This window comes from Macrosteles quadrilineatus, unplaced genomic scaffold (genome assembly GCF_028750875.1).
Source record: "Macrosteles quadrilineatus isolate MER2022 unplaced genomic scaffold, UCM_ALF_1.0 Scaffold_7__1_contigs__length_78375512, whole genome shotgun sequence".
NCBI classification, from domain to species: domain Eukaryota; kingdom Metazoa; phylum Arthropoda; class Insecta; order Hemiptera; family Cicadellidae; genus Macrosteles; species Macrosteles quadrilineatus.
In genome coordinates, this window is record NW_026542600.1 from 45,172,621 (window position 1) to 45,190,463 (window position 17,843).

A 17,843-nucleotide genomic window follows, 5' to 3' on the forward strand; every position below is an offset into this window, starting at 1 on the left:
ACTCAAGTATGATTTAAATAAATTAAGTTCTTCACCTCTGACATCGTAGTGAAACAGTTTGTCTAGCAGTAGCTCATGATTCATACAATCAAAGGCTTTAGTAAGATCAATGAGTAAGGCAGATGATAACAGCTTATTTTATAAGTTTTCTAACACTGTTTCTATCACATTCTCTACTGGTTTTACTGTAGTTTTACCTTGCAAGAAAACAAATAGATGAAACGATGAAACCAATAGATATGGAAAACCCCCCAGGGAAGGGGGGGGGTCCAGAAAATTTTTTTATAAATTAGATACAGAAAACTGAGATTTTATAGATCCTGAGACATAAAAATACTATCAAACTTAGCTTTTTAAATTTAAAAACAAGTTTTACTGGAATAATAAATTACGAATTTTTCAATTTAAACTGAGTTAACGTTTCCGACAAACACTGGTCCTAACATCGGCTGCAATTAATTGACAATTGCAATGCAGCATTTTTTTAGCACTACAGTACTAAAAACTGAGGGGGAAGTGAACCTCCTCCACCTTTAACTTAGTCTCTGGCTCTTATTTGCTTACGTCTAAGAACGGTATAAAAGTATAAACTAAGGATAACAACTTTGAGTGGATTGAGATGAACCACAGACAAACATAGGATTGTCTTTGGTTGAACGTTGAACACTATGATTTTTCGTCAGTTTAATGCCACTATCACTGCTAATATGAATCTCCTGATAACTGACAAAAGCTCAAGCTCACATCGCGAGTCAAGACAAAACTACTGACTGTACTGAGTGAGGGAGAACTGAGGAGTGACGAGGCTGAACGGCCAAACGGTGGTGGGGGGTTGTGATGTGAGTACTGAGTAGTGGGGAGTGTATGGCGGAGCGCGGAGGGGACGGGGCAGTGACCTTGGATGAGACAGTTGGTTTGGTAATCGCCGTGCGGTGCCCCAATCTAACATTGATGGGTGTTGGGATTGTTTTGGTGTTAAGAGAAGCGCTTTTATTGTTATTTTTCGTTTTCAATTAAAGTATATTTAATTGTATATATTATAGGCTCCTGAGGGGGGACCGTCAGGAGGATATATTATAGGTTCGTCCCCCCCCCCGTCGGTGCGCCCCTGCCAGCTGGCATATACAAACGGGATTCTTCTTCAAACAACCAGTGCTCATTTATCGTTAAAATATCACATCTTAATCTACTTAAAAAAACATATATTAAATTTAACTTATTTCTCATTGACCGGACATTACCGGACCTGAGCTTTGCGTTTCATATCAAGTAAAAATCGTCAAGTTAATAAAAGTTCAACAAAAACTATAGGTTTTTTAAATTCTGTTAATCCCTGGATTAAGAGATGCTAATCCCAGGATTTCAAGATATTAAAAACCGGCTAGGATCCCAGGATTAGTGATCCCGATATTGAGAGCCTTTATTTCTTATCCCAAAATGTTAGGCATGCATAGATTCTTGTGTGATATAAAATAATATACTGTAAAAAATTGCTTGTCAAATATGCTGAGGTTTTCATCTTCTAAAACAAACTGTTTATTATTACAGGTACTAATGTGGAAGAAGGAAGGAAGATATTGAAGGAGTCTGGGCTGAAAATTGAATTTGCAGCAGACTTTGAGCAGGCTGCTCAAAAAGCCGTGGCTAGTCTGAGAAGATAGCTCAAACTAAAACTTATTGATAGCACAATGTCTAATATAATGACTGATAGGTGTAAGATATCCTCAATACTAGGTAGTAATAGTATATTTCATCACTAAGGTTTAAAACTACTCTCTTGACATGAGATGACAAAGTGAAGCCCGAGTCGGGAAATGAGTGAGGGTTGAAAATACATTTAGGCCTGTGTGATGAACTATATTTTTTCATACTGCACCATTCATTAAGCCAATTAACCCATAAAACAAAATTGTTGTTAATTGTTTACCTTTAAAATCTTTGTTAGAGAGATTGGCAGCCTCTTTTACCTCGCAGTTGCCTTTCCACTTGGGTCACAGAGGCCTGTGCGTGGAACGTATCCAGCAAAGCAAGGTGTGAGCTGTTATAGTACTAGGGTGAAGTGTACGGACCAGGGTCCGAACCCACGACAATGCTGCCTTCCAACTCGGTCATTGATTTACCAAATTAGCTTCCAAAATGGTTTCCATCTAATTTCTCTGTTCATTTTAATTAAACACATGTCCCCCTTATTTAGATATATAGGGTATTACTTCGCTATCACAATTAAGAATTAAAATTAAAATTCAGTAATTATTATACCCGCAATAAACATATGTTTAAGGTAAAACTTTGCTTGTGGCAATGCACAAGAAATCATAATATTATAATAATACTGAGAACTTGATGACAAACGTACAAAAGACCGTGTTAACCTATGAAAAAACTCAAGAATCTCTACACTGAACTCCTACCACTCAGTGTATATATACTTATGTTATTTTACTGTTTTATACTACAAGTTTTATGGTATACAGAATTAACTTAGGCCTACAGTGTTAATTTACTGTGTTTTTCTATATACGGTATATACAGGGTGAGTCTTCTAAGCTGTCCTAAACGGATTACAGACAAACGGCTAAACATACAGTGATGAAACAAAACTTTTCCCCACTAATTCATACCCAAGGAACAACGTAAAAATATTTTTACCATTTTTAAAATACAGGGTGTTCAAGAAACTGGGGGTCATGGGTTCGAATCTCAGAGTTTTCAAATGTAAACATATGTCATGTTATGCATCATTTTAAGGCCCTAGACTAGACAAACAATTTAGTGAAAACAGAACTCATTTATCTTTGTCCGTTTCAAAATGGCGGCCATTTTTATAGAAATATTGATACTTACAGAATACCCTGTATCTTGACAACCACTAAACTTATTTTCGTTCTGTTTAAAAATTCTAAATCCTCGTAGGTTCACCTTTAATTTGATATACAACAAGTCAACATTTCAAAAACTAAATATTTTTTCTATGATTTTAATTTTTTTTTAAGTTGGTAGCCTTGTAAATGAAAATTTTTAAATGGCAACATATGGTAAATTGTGTATTATTTTTAAGGTCTTGTAAAAACAAACAACTTTTAAATTTAAACCTACCGCCTATCTTTGGTCGTTTTCTATTAATTAACCAAAAACTCCAATTGCCCATATAAAACCCATATGGGAATAGTGAATCTGCATCCACTAATCTTCAGTACTGCACCTGTATATTGTGTATTTGAGTTGTGAAGTCAATAGACAGTTCTTGAAACTTTACATCAGTGAATATGTAAACAAAAATAATGAGTTCATTTATAGTTTTTGAAGGCAATAAATTGTTATAAATTTTAATCTTAATCTTTTTTTGGGGAGATTAGATTACAATATATCATTAGGAACACACACACACAAATAGCAATAAGTTGGAAATATTTCTGGTTAAGTGTAATCACTTGTTTGTTTTGGTTGTAGATACTAGAGTGTGGCTGATCTTTAACCGTTACAGTTAACTAAATTGTGCCTTTTCCCCCTGAATTGAAGTTTTTTTTTTCAATTTTAAAGCTATGCTCAACTTACTCTTTATTTTGTGTTAGTTTTTAGGACTGTTATTTGGCCATAGCATTTATTATTAATTTACTTGTTTTTACTCTTTTTATTTACACATCTATGAATCAAGACTGAATTCTTTATACTTGAAGTATTGCGATCTATGTTGTACTCTAATTTACTTCCTTTTTACAAAGATTTTGTTACTCTTAGTGATAATCAAGGTTCAAAGTATACTATAGGCCTACTTGTTATTTGTTGTTAGCAAAATTGTTCTGATAATTTTTATATCAATAAAGTTGTGTTGTTATTAAAAATTTTGTTTTCTTACTTTAACCAATCCACCTTCTTGCTTTCAACCAAGAATTTCTAATGTTTGGAATTGAGCCATAAAAATATACAGTGTGTAAATTAAGTCTTGAAACAAATCTGTATTTTTAAAACCGAAATAGATAGAAATATTGTATTTGTGGCATTGATTGTTAACAAAGGTGCCGTAATATTTTACATAAAAAATTAAGGGGGTGACTTATTTTTTTTCAAATAGCAACCCCTTTTGAGTGACCCCTCATTTTGAAGGATTTGTCAAAAGAAACACAATGACACAAACCCGAGGTGGATATCTCACCCCTAGGCAAAATGGCAGGTATTTCAAAATTTGATTTTTAATGTATATGAAAAAGCACCAATTCCACAAATATGGAAACAAATCTGTATTTTTAAAACCGAAATAGATAGAAATATTCTGTTTATGGAATTGATTGTTAACATAGGTTCAGCAATTTTTACATCAACAATATTTTTTAACCCCTTTAACAGGGTAGGGGGTTGGGGTGAAATATAAAAAAAAAAACAACGCCTATTGAGTGACCCCTCATTTTGAAGGGTTTGTCAAAAGAAATACAATGACGCAAACCTGAGGTAGATATTTCATCCCTAGCCTAAATGACGGGTATTCTAAAATTTGATTTATGTGAAATATCACCCAGTTTACTTGTTTATGGATATATGTTGATAAAATTTGGCAAATTAATTTATTTCAACCAAAGTTTTTTCCTATGTCCTGTTTTTCCAAAGTCTTTGAAAAAATTGTGAAAACTCAACTTACAGATTATTTCGAACAAAATAATTTACTAAATCCATCTCAGTTTGGTTTCTGCTCAAAATCCAGTACTGAAAAGGCTATTACCAGGATGATTAACTGCGTTGCGGAGGCCTTGGATGGGTCGCAGCGCGCAATAGGCGTGCTGTGTGACCTGTCCAAGGCTTTTGACTGTGTTTATACTGATATATTGCTAGAAAAATTAAGTAGACATGGAATTAAAATGGTTCATTTCATATTTAAAAAGCAGTAAACAAAGAATTATATTACAGAAATGCCAAACTAAATATAAGTCAGAGTGGGGTTATACACACTACGGAGTTCCTCAAGGTTCCATTCTTGGACCTTGTTTATTTTTAATTTATGTAATGTTACAAAAATACATACTTTTCAATATGCAGATGATACTGCTTTAATCTGCACCGAACAAAAAACATTGGATTTTAAGCAAGACTTAATTACTAATGAGTTTAAACTCCTCGGGGACTGGTTCACAGTAAATGGTCTATCTAATGTATCAAAGACACAACTAATTCACTTTTCAGTTTCTACAGTAATGAGAATAGAGACATTGTTGTAAATTTGAATCAAACATCAATTTATTCTCAAAACTCAGTCAATTACCTGGAAATTGATATAGATTGGCAACTTAATTGGCAAACATACATTAAGAATCTATCAAAGAGACTCAGATCAGCAATACTTGTTCTTCGGGTAATTCAACATAGGCCTACTACAAATTTAGACACACAATTAGCAGTATACCACGCTTATTTTTCTTCCATTATGAATTAAGGTTTAACGGAATGGGGTTCTTCTAGTCATGCCGAACAAATGTTTATCCTCCAAAAAAGAGCAGTTAAGAGTCTTAGCCAAAGTGTTTCGAAATACTCACAGTAAAGAGTTTTTCATTCAGTTTGAAATTCTTACTTTGTATAGTTCTTATATCTTTAAATTGGCTTTAATAGTTAAAAGTGATTTTGACACATTCGAGGAAGATCAACATGAGCATCCTCACAACACTGGATTTAAAAACAATATAAAACGAGTTCAACACAGACTTAAAAAGTATTCCATTTATCTCCTCAGTACATGGGCCCAAAAAATATAACACATTACCTTCTTCAATTAGTGACACTGATTCATTCTCTAAATTCAAAAAGAAGTTAAAAAACCTTCTTTTGGAGAAGGCCTTCTTCTCATTGGAGGAATATGTGGAAGCTGTGTAGATGTTAAGACTCAGCATATGAAATTTATTTTAGTAATAATTTTAGTACAGAGACTATAAAATATTTTAACAATGACAAATCACCTGTCTAAATATGATGTTATGTGATTATTTTAAAATAAAAAATAAATAAATAAAAGTTTGGTAAAAAAACCCTTTTTACCTTTAGTGTAAAAGCTTATAACAGCTTTATTTGTGAATATGTATAGAATGAGGGCTCTAACAAATAGTCGTGAAATATTAAAAACTTTAAATTCGTCAAAAATAATATTTGGAATGATATTAAATGAAACATTCTTTATTTTACCAGGCAAAGATAGGGCCACATGGCCCTCCTTACACTTAACCTAACAAACTTAAATAAAAATACAATGCAATTTCTTAATCTAATATAAATCTATATATTTGACATATCAAGAACAGATTAAACAAAAATTCAATTTTACAAAATAATAATTATTATAAATAGAAAAGACAAAAGAAAATACGTTCACAAACACACGCGCCAGCAATCGGGCAAACACACAGAAGCCCTAGGACACGCCAGCCAAGACCATTTCCTCAAAGTAGAGATCTTTAGTGCCGCCACAAACTGGGAACGTTTATCAAGGGATTTAATGTGCAGGGGTAGGCTGTTCTAAAGACGGCAAGCGGTAACAACAAAAGCCCTGTCATAAGCGGTGGTCACATGATGAGGTATACGCAATGTGATCGAAGAAGAATGAGAAATTCGTAAAATACCCTGAAACACAAATTTAAAATCAGATGTAAAATATTTTGGGGAGGCTGATTTCAAAATTAAAAAGACCAATGACAAAATTTTGATAATTTAATTTCAAGATGTTTGCCTCATAGCCCAGGCAAATTGTTATCTGGGGTTACAAAAATTCTAGGATTCGTCCTAAGCTCCCATTTATACGATCCCATCCCTGGACACTCCAAAATGGTGTTAAGTGATTCTATTATATAATAAGATTTTACAACGAGAAAGATTTTATTAAATATAGCAAATATGTTATTTTTAGCTTAATAAACGAAAGATGATAATGGGACAGATGTACATAGTTTTACTATGTATTTAGCCTATTAAAAAAAACGATTGGGAGTTTTCGTAGATTTTCCCATATAACTTTTCTACTTCTCATCATTGGAATCTTAAGAATAAGGATTCATTCTTTGCTCTTATTGGTCTTGCCACAAATGGTGACATTCGGTACCATCTTTTTCGTCAGATATCGAATTGAGATAATCGTGCCCCTTGCAAGTCTTTCAGACAGTAGTGCATTATATCGCTGCATTTGAAAAGGAGCAAGATAATGTAAACCTTTTTTAACATGTACACGATAGTCGAGATAGGTAGACGGAGTTGAGAAGTTCTTGTCGAACCGATGGATTAACCGTAGTGATGGGAGTTAACCCATTGGCGTTAATTTTCCATACCTATATCTCTGAATTAAGTACACTTTTAAATGAGCTCTAAAGGATTGGTGGATGAGCAGCCCCTTTTGTTAGAATCAAAGTCAAAATTATCATCCACGCTGCAGATCATAGACAAATCTCAAACAGTAATTCTGAGACCGCTTGAGCATACCCGCCTGAATCACAGTCTGTCATTGATCAATGAGTTGCAGTAACTTAACTGAAGTGGGGCAGTACAAGTGATTTGATCAAATGAAGTTTTGCGTGTTGTGGTAAAAAGTTCTACAATCTTTTCAGTGAATGTATGGAGGCAAAAACATTTTTTGTGTGTCCGTAACTGCTGTGTCCCAAGTAAGTGAAGAGTTGAAAGATATGCCAAGACTCTTTAGTCGTAGTAGGGAAGTGCTTTGCCATTTACTGTGATGGGGTTTATTGAGTCTAAGTCAATTGAAGGACGAAGTCGAGGGTGGCAGATTACAATCGGTTTTGTCTTTTCGTGATTTAGTCTCAGTCCGACTACTCACCCAATAGACTCAGTTAAACTATTCGGTTGACATCTTGATTGATCCTTCTGACACAGTCATTTTCGTTGTTTGCAGTAAAATGGTCATAGATTTGTAGGTCGTCAGCGTACATGTGGTGTTTACAGTTGATCAAGGTCGAGTTTATGTCGTTGACATACAGTACATAGAGCAGTGGTCCAAGGATTGATTGATTGAATATTTGAGGGATATGTACAGGGTTTCCGAAGAGCTGCCTTTATTATTGATTTCTGAATGACATTAGGAGGTTATATAATCATTCGGTAAGCACCACCCCAGGCGAAGATGCCGTATTGGAGAATGGATTGCACATATGCACAGTACACTTCGTAATAAATCGAACGGTAAGAATACTGAGTACTGAGAAAACGTAAATAAATCTTCTCAATTTAGACAATGTTTGATTAACATGAGCAGACCATTTCAACCGGTGATCAAATACTACACCCAAATATTTGAAAGTAGTCACACACTCGATCGGCTCACATGCCACACACGCTACAACCTCGCCACAAGTGTGCGTTCTCAATTGTAGATTTGGATTATATACCCGTAAAATTATAGCCATATACTTAGTTTTAGTGAAATTAACTGTTCTGCTCAAACCAAAACTTGACCATAAGCAGTCCACGCTCAGCCCTGGAATAGACTTAATGAAACATATTATTGTTTCCATTTTGCTTGAAGATTAAACATTCTAGATATGTAAAGTTGGTAATTTAAATTTTCTAATTATGCTAGTGGGTTGAGTTTGAAAATAAATCTAAGAATAATATAGATGCAAAGGTGTGTTGAAAAATAAAATTTCAAATTTATACGATCAACACTCAAATGGCCAATGTTTAAAATACATCATTGGCTATTTCATGCATAGGCTACATACATGCTTTGAGCACCAATGATGTATTTTAAACATTGGTACATTAACTAGCCTAGTGTGTATTTATAATAAATAAATACATAAAATAAAATAACTTTTAACTTCAGAATTTCTCTAGATATTTGGGCCACATAAGATATTCCTGAAAATTTTCAAAGACTTTGATTTATAAAGATATATAAATCCAAGACAAGTCAGTAAGCCTGGTGTGTACCAGCCAGATAAGATGACTAACTATTAAAATGATTTCACACAGTTTACATGGAGACAAGAATATAGGGTTTGAATGAAAATAAGCACATCAAAGTACACAATTATTTTATTTACAGTTTTTAACTTTTCATTTTGAAACACTAATTTAATGGTGACATAACATAAAAAGATATAGTTTATCTGAAACAAATCAGATGCAGGTCAAAACAATCTTTGATCAGTATTTATTTACATAAATAATTACAATGGTGGAAGTTTTATGATGAAAGAAAAGACCACTAAAGTACATTTTGTACAACTTGATTTTTGAAGACTCATAAATCAATGTAAATAATATACATGGGAATAAATTATATTACAATCCCAATTAATTGTAGTTAATGCAATATTTACTACAGATTAGGTGTCTTTAAGAAAAATACTTTAATTCTTAAGCAACTGAGATCACTATGGATAAGACAAATACTTAGACTAGAAAAATGAAAGTTTGTAAGAGGCAGAAAACTTAAAGAAGCAGTTGTAAACAATGTACCTGATCAATAAATAAAATAACATATTATTTTCTCGTAATTTCTGATGTTTTAATTATCAAACTAATATGTTCTCTGTTAATATAAATCTACCAGAAAAATACAACTGTTAAAACAAATTTTTAGATATATTATGTTATAAAAGAACTTGATACTTTCAAGTATGATAAAAACCAAACAATGGATAAGATTAAGTGTTTGCCAAGGTATAAAAATGGAGGTGGAGATAAGTGTGGGGCTTTTGAGAACAACATCTAGAAGCAGAATTTTGTTAACTCTTGTTTCCGTGTTTAGGACGAATGTCCTTGTAAAGATGGCATAGGACAGTCAACCTGAACCCCTTAGTAAACTAATAAATAATTAATGATGATATCTAAGATAAAGTTGGCATTTAAGCTACAAGACCAGAGATTGGACCATTCTGACGAAAAAAAATTTAAATGCAAATGGCTTGTAGGTATATAAACCTAGAAGCTGTCCAACTGATACTTGTGATAAGATCAAATGTATGGGGAAAAATTGTTGTACGGACTTTAAAATCTAAGTATTAAATTATATTTTGTATGAATGCAGTTCAAGTTACTAATTCAATGAAAATGGACAAGCATCCATAATTTTTTTGTTTGAAAAATGAAATCTATTTTAATTTTTTTAATTCAACATTTAAATAAGCACGATACATATTTAGGCTGAAAAAATGTGTTGGTACAAGTACTGAACCAAATTTACTTTACGTGGGTACGTCTATTTACAATGTTTTTGATGGATTAAGTGCTCGATATTAAACACAAAATCTCAGCAGAAATCATGTGGATACATTATTATCAAAACTTGACGTGAGTTAAAGGCCGCTAGTTGAAAAGTGGTCATCCACTAGAAACTATATATTAACAATCCTGTATTGGTTATTTTCATCAAATAAAGGGGTCCGGCTTCGACTTGGTAATTGTCAACGGGTTATTAGTAAAAAAGGATGTATTATGTTAGAACATAAAACCTTTAAGTTTTACCATCAGGAAGTACCGGAGAAAACAGACAAGACACTAAAAATATTTCCTCCACTGTAGCTTGATAGCCTATTTTCTAAAGTCGGAAACAAGTTTAGTGGAAACTCAAGCTGAAACAGTCATTCACTGGTGTACTCACCCTAATTAAATTACCATCTAGTCGTGGACCTCTAAGAAACTAACTACTTTCATATCTCTGGGGTCCCGACCACCATGCAAGTTGTTAACGTACAGCAATATCTGCTAACACTGCCTAAATGAGCCCAAAAGTTTCTGTAAATAACAGTTAAGTGTTTCATAAAAAAATAAAATTTTAATTTATGGCTGTAAAATACAAATTCCATAAATAAAGTAAAGGTCTAATTATAATTTGTGAGAAAGTACCTATCCAAACAATTTATGTTCATCATTTCTTAAATTCAATCATTAATTATCTGGTAAACATTTTATTCTCTTCAGCGAGAAAAAAACTAAAATTTATTTAGAAATCCTAAATTAAATTTAAATTGGATAACTTTCTCATTGAACATTGATATAAAAATGACTGTCCCTGCAATGTCCAAAAGATACCATGATAGGAAAAAGTTAGATAATTTTGGTCTCAGTTACTTCATCTTCAAACAAAACCTTGTGTGTATCAAGTAGTGTTATTTTTATGTTAAAGATACCAAATTTTAAAACCTAGCCCCGTGTTGAATCAGGTTACCCACTCAACCAAAAATTTTGCTAACTGTGAAAAACCTGAATTGAACAATGAATTATGCGATGAAAACTTTAAAATAGGGAAGAGCCGAAATTTGATTTCTCAAAACATTCTACATTTTGATGATATTTAGAAACATTTGATCAGAGAATATCAAACATTTCAGTATTGGTTTGCAGAGAATCTGTCTATTAAGTTTAACAGCTGATCAGCATTTGATAGATGACAAAATTGTGATAATTTCGAGCAATAGCGATAGTATTGTTAAATGCCTTGAAAAAATCCTCCTCCAACAAAATAATTAAAATCTAGTCTGAAAAGAGGAATAACATTTCCTGAACATTTTCATAGAGTTCAAAACATGTTTAATCACTTTCCATAAGGTTGCCATGACAAACTTGAACAAATGGACGAATTGTGGTAGTGCAGGAGGCAAATGGCAATTGCAACTTAACTAGAGATTTCCAGAGAGCCAATGACCTGAACATTTAGCCACTAGGCAGGCCCTTTTTCTGATATTTTTTATTTCTCCAAGGTCCACTATGATGAGCTCAACACCACCTTTATCTGCCACAGCATCTTTGCTCATGTGTAATCGGCTCAAGTCACCGAGCCCTTATAAACATTACAATAAAAAATTTAATAATAAAAGTTTCTAATATTTTTATTTTTAACCATAACAATATTATTGTTAACTAAAAATAATATTCATGTTAGGCTAATAATTAAATATACAATATACATATATATAGCCTATCCTATGTCACTAGAACTGCAAAAACAAGGTAGAACCAAAAATCATAGACTAACTGAGTTACAAAATAAAAAATTCACTTGTGACAAACATAATTAGGTATATAAATACAAAACGTGGCTAATAATGTGACTTGACAAATATATAAAATTAAACTACAATAAAGCAATTCTAACCTATAATCTTTATAATCTTTGACAATTGATAGAAATAGACATTCGATCCCCATGAATGTTTTTAATCAAAATGAACATAGTTGAGGTGAGCCACCTACAGATTGGGCTGATATAAATGACTGATTTGTGTCAAATATGCAGACTTTTTATCATAGTAAAACTCATAGGACAACTTATTGTAAGCTTTAACATATTTATGCCCTTTTACTATCTCAGTATCAAAACATAAGGTAGAAAATATAATAAAAATTGGCGACAACTCGTTCATGTAGATGGAATGTCTACTTCAGTATACCACTCAATGCTATAATGTAAATACCGGTACTTCTTAAATCAATGCTATTCTATATTAATTTGACAAAATTAAATTTGATTTAAGGAGAAAAACAATTCATAAAAGATTATGCAAATGTATTATTACTTATATTATTTGATTATGAACATATTTCCTACAACTTCCACAAACTTTTTAAGTTTGTTCAAATTCACAATATAATTCAGACAATTACCAGTTGAGTTAACCTCCAAATATGAAGTGAAATATCTCAATTAATACTTTGAGGAATCGTGAAACTGTACTGGACTAATAAGGTGAAATTCTTATAAATAAAATAACTGTATTGATCCTATAAAAATAATATATCTATTTACATATGTCATTGATAAGTTAATGCACACAAATTGTTTATTTCCATAGGCAAACTGACACGTTATAATTACAAATTGGTGACACGAGATAAACAATGTGGTATGCAAACAGTTTTGTATCTATGAATAGTACTCCATAACAGATATTTATAAGAAACTAGTAACCACGATAAACTGACCATTCCTTGTGGATTTACACTGCTTATATTCAAACAACTTAAACATTGGTAAAATAAACCAAAGGACCCAACAAATGGAACTTAAGGACAGGAAAATCAGTTAAGATTTTGCACCTGTCAAACCTGGATCCATTGTGCGAAATACAATTTTTTGGTCAGTGTAACATATAGTTTGGTTGACCTTTGCTTTTGAGACTTTGTACACTTTAAAGTAATACTTTACTTCAAAATAGGTTTATGTATCATCGTTTGGTAGTGCAACAGAAATTCAGCTGTATAGATATTATACAGTATACTGTCATAGTAAAAAAAAATTGGAATGCAAAAAATATAGTCTGCTTAACATTTTGAATATTTCTGCCTTGGGATCAATCATTTGTTGATGATGAACTATTTTGTCAAAAGTATTGAGTAATAATAAATCAGTATATTGTACCTGGAGTTGTGATAGTGTAAATAACAATCGCCTTTGATATAGTAAAACAAAACAAAAATTAACATATAGGCGTAATGTTAATATGGTATCTAACAAATAAAAACTGGGAAAATACAACTAAATAGAATAGTACTAAGATAGAAAAAACCTTTGTGAAGTTAACTAATTATACATTTATCACAAGTTTCATTTTCACATTCATTCACACATGAATCATCATAATTCAGCAATACAAAATTCAAAATCAAGAACATATAGAATATTTTAAATCAAGTACACATATGAAAAAATCGAAAAACCTTAGTTCCTAAAAAAAACTATTAATTTCCATAACTTGAGAAATGTGGTCAATCGTTGAAATTAATGTGTACAACATACAAATGTTGTTTATAATGGAATAGAACATATAAATATAATTAAATATCAAATTAATTAAGTATTCTTGATTGTATAACCATTTAAACATTTTAATAAATAAAAAATAAATAAGAGTCAAAGTTCAAACAAAACATGAAACACATAATGACAAAATTCATTTCCATTTTAAATTGATTTGAAAAGGGGAAAAATATTATCTTTATCTGATTAGCGATTTCTGAGTTTCCTGATGTGAATAAATACATTGCATTGAGGTAAAAACAATATGCGATTGATCTGTATAGTAAAGTTCTATAAATACAATATTACTTAAAAGGCCTATAGCTAAGAAGGAAGGATGTGTCTGGGTGTTGTGTATTTGGTTATTGATCTGCCATGAAGTCATCTGCGTGTGTCATTTTAAATAGATTTGCTAGTTCAATGCTTTCATCAACACTATCTTGATTATCGGTTGGTTCTGTTTTGATCTGTAAATAAAGGACATAATTAATAGAAAGGTGTTCATTTTGGAAATATACCAAAGGATTGCATATATAGGGGCTAACTGTACAATCTGCAATCAACTTAGTGATTTAACAACAGGGTATCCAAATCAAATCAATTTATTCATCACAAAAATTCATAATAGAGAGGCTGAATATCAGCAATGAATATGTGACATGTCGGTACAAATCATGCATTATAAATAGCTTACACATAATAATAAATATATACAAATATTAAGATTACAGGTGACAGGATAAAAATGAATTCATGTCATAAGGACAAAGTGCAATCAGTTTTTCTGAAAGCACAAATCCAGCGTCCCAGCAAAATAAATGAAAGGATAATTCCAGGATTTCCAGGTTTAAAATACAATATTTCGAGGACAAAACTTTCCGCTCTAAATAAGCAAAACTGACTTGTTTATACCTGCAAGTACATTGAGAACCGTTTAGCGTGACTGTTTTCGTGATTAAAGCCACATCAAGATAATAATATTAAACTAAATTCACCATGTTATCAAATGCTAGTACTACGTAATTATTGACCTTAAAACTAAAATTAATATTTACTATGCTTTCTTTTTTCAATTATAAACTATGAGATGAGTTCTGGGGATTATTGTGTAATTCAGCTAAAGTTTTTAAATTACAGAACATTTTTTTTTAGAATAATGACTATACTAAGCTATCTACTTTTCAATAAAAAAACCTCGTCACCACCCCTGTAGTAGCAAACCTAAGTACTTATTTAAATAGGAAATAAATCTGACAACTTTAATATAAAGGATAATAGGATATATAGGATAATATATGGGGAATATTGTAGTGGAAATCTAGCTAGGTAAATGGTCTGCAGGTTTGTTACAGCGTGGGTATTTTTCAAAATTAACATGCATGAAAATACCAATTAATCATTTTTTTATTCACTTTGTACTGTTAAAACATAAGTTTTACAAGTATTTGACTTCCCTATGAGGTACCCTAACCCCCAACCTCAAAACCTAAGAGATCGTTTTCATCCGAGATTTTTGGTAACCGAAGTAGTCTCAAAAAACTCAGATAATCGACAGTGTACTGTGTCACCAATGCATGCTAATGTGTATGTCAGTTTGAATTTATTCTTTGATATGATCGCAGCTTGAGAACCTAATTTATTAATTAATTTGAGAACCTTTATAAAAAAATTAGAAAAATCAAAACTTTTACCTGTGACAAATCCATTTCCTCCTCTACAAAAGAATCATTCAGGAGGCATTGTTTACAGATGTAATCCTCATCTTCATTGACATCGTCCTTCCCGATGCCGACACAGTCCATGTGGAACCACTGTTCACAACCTCCATCACACTGGACCCAGTCGACTTCCGAGCCTGGGATACACAATGCACTAATCAAGCTCTAAACTCACAACACTTTTGTCTACAATGCTTTAGAATTCTCTTCTCATAACTAAAACTTTCTAATACAAATATTGAAACAGGTTGTAAATGAAACTATGACAACAATGGATAAAATAATTGGAATTATTTAGTTTTAAATTTGCTAAAAAATAGGGTTGGCCGCTTTTATACGAGGCCACTAGAGCAGGCAGGTTACTTGCCTCGCTTCTAATGTATTCCAAGTTCCTGACGCAAGTAAACAGCCCACCAACTGGCGATACGGCTTTATGGTTAAATTGCTTTATTTTTGTAAAAAAAAGTTTAAGAATTTTAGGTATTTTATGGATAAAGCAAACAATTAAAGGCTATGACATAATAATACAATTACCTCGTCACAGCTCTGAAGTTTCCATATATTACGGCCGCTTTGGCATCAAAATGCCATCCTCAGATATTATATACTATGAAATGTACAAAACACGATAAAAAACATATAAAACAAGAGACAGGTCTGTCGCGCACATGATGACCGATACGAGTACGGAAGCTGACTCGTGTGTGTGTGTGTGTGTGTGTGTAGTTTGACGACACCAAATCTGGCGGTCTGGCGGATATACATATCTGAGAATGGCATTTATATACCGAAACAGCCGTAATATATAGAAACTTAAGAGCTGTGACGAGGTAATTGTATTATTATACAGGGTGAATTTTAAATGAGTTCCCCCCCTACTTTTTTCTACATTTCTTAAGATATCAACTTCGGACCACGTCAGATGATTGTAGTGTAGTAAGTACTTCATTTTGACTGGATAAACATTTTTGGCCGCCATCTTGGATCCGCCATATTGGATACAAATTTTGTTTTTCAAATGTAAAGGTAGGGTTTCCCATTGCCCAACCCATTGTTACCCATTGTAGGGTGTACCCATTGTTTCAAACTAGAATTTTACGCTGATTACAATGCCGCAATTAGTTTTAAAAAATCTTGATCCGTTCTAAAGTTATGAGGACTTTTTATAACTTTATTTTTAGCCCATTTTAACATTGTGCATTTACAAACTAAGACCATAATCTCCAAATAGTGCTAGATAAAGATAAGTATACACCACCATTTATTGTCGACCTATTATCACTTGGTTATGACAGATGTATTTTTTTGGCCGCCATCTTGATCTGCCATTTTGAAATGTGATAAATTAATTTAAATATGAAGGTGGTGCTGTGACCCATCATTTCAGACTACTTTTTTATGCTGAATTTAATGCCGCAATCCGTTTTGCATTTTCATATTTGTTTTTTGAAATATTGGAAATTTAAGTAAGATAATTTTAATATTTCATCAAGAAAGCCTGAGAAACGAAAACGGATTATGGCATTGAATTCAGCATAAAAAAGTAGTCTGAAATGATAGGTCACAACACCACCTTCATATTTAAATTAATTTATCACATTTCAAAATGGCAGATCCAAGATGGCGGCCAAAAAAATACATCTGTCATAACCAAGTGATAATAGGTCGACAATAAATGGTGGTGTATACTTATCTTTATCTAGCACTATTTGGAGATTATGGTCTTAGTTTGTAAATGCACAATGGACGGGATTGAATTTTTGGTTCGGGACGGGACGGGACGGGATATTTATTTCCTTCCCGATTTTCGGGACGGGACGGGACGGGATTTTTTTCTATGCATAAAAAGAAAGTCTTAAGTATTGCAGTTACCAAAAAAGACATACGAAATCAATTTTTACCGTTTGTGGCACTGATCTATAAAAACCAAAAAATGGGTAACAATTTACAGGTACCTATAGAAACTTGTGACTCGTGGTCGAAATGACTCGCGGTCACGGGGTGATCATCGGTATGACTCGTGGTCACGGTATGATCGTCGGTATGACTCCGCGGTCACGGCGTGATTATCGGAATAACTCCGTGGTCACGGCGTGATCGTCGGTATGACTCCGCGGTCATGGCGCGATCGTCGGTATGACTCGTTGTTACGGCGCGATCGTCGGTAGGACTCCGCGGTCACGGCGCGATCGTCGGTATGACTCCGCGGTCACGGCGCGATTGTTGGTATGACTCCGCGGTCACGGCTTGATCGTCGGTATGACTCGCGATCACGACACGATCGTCAGCATGACTCCGCGGTCACGGCGTGATCGTCGGTATGACTCCGCGGTCACGGCGTGATCGTCGGTATGGCTCGTTGTCACGGCGCGATCGTCGGTAGGACTCCGCGGCCACGGCGCGAT

General features: G+C 33.1%; 2 protein-coding genes across 2 annotated transcripts in view; one reads left to right on the forward strand and one right to left on the reverse strand.

Moving 5' to 3' along the window:
* Window positions 1-3,842, forward strand: part of LOC128998186 (succinate--CoA ligase [GDP-forming] subunit beta, mitochondrial) — a 39,426-nt gene extending 35,584 nt beyond the window's left edge. Inside the window, exon 10 of the mRNA XM_054424202.1 lies at window positions 1,549-3,842. Within this exon, the coding sequence (XP_054280177.1) occupies window positions 1,549-1,661 (113 nt within the window). The 3' untranslated portion in view covers window positions 1,662-3,842. The remainder of the gene's footprint in view (window positions 1-1,548) is intronic.
* Window positions 3,843-9,011: 5,169 nt separating this feature from the next.
* Window positions 9,012-17,843, reverse strand: part of LOC128997837 (lysine-specific demethylase 5A) — a 73,886-nt gene continuing 65,054 nt past the window's right edge. The window contains exons 29-30 of the mRNA XM_054423585.1: window positions 15,412-15,575; window positions 9,012-14,187 (exon numbers count right to left, since the gene is read on the reverse strand). Of these exons, the coding sequence (XP_054279560.1) occupies window positions 14,083-14,187; window positions 15,412-15,575 (269 nt within the window). The 3' untranslated portion in view covers window positions 9,012-14,082. The remainder of the gene's footprint in view (window positions 14,188-15,411; window positions 15,576-17,843) is intronic.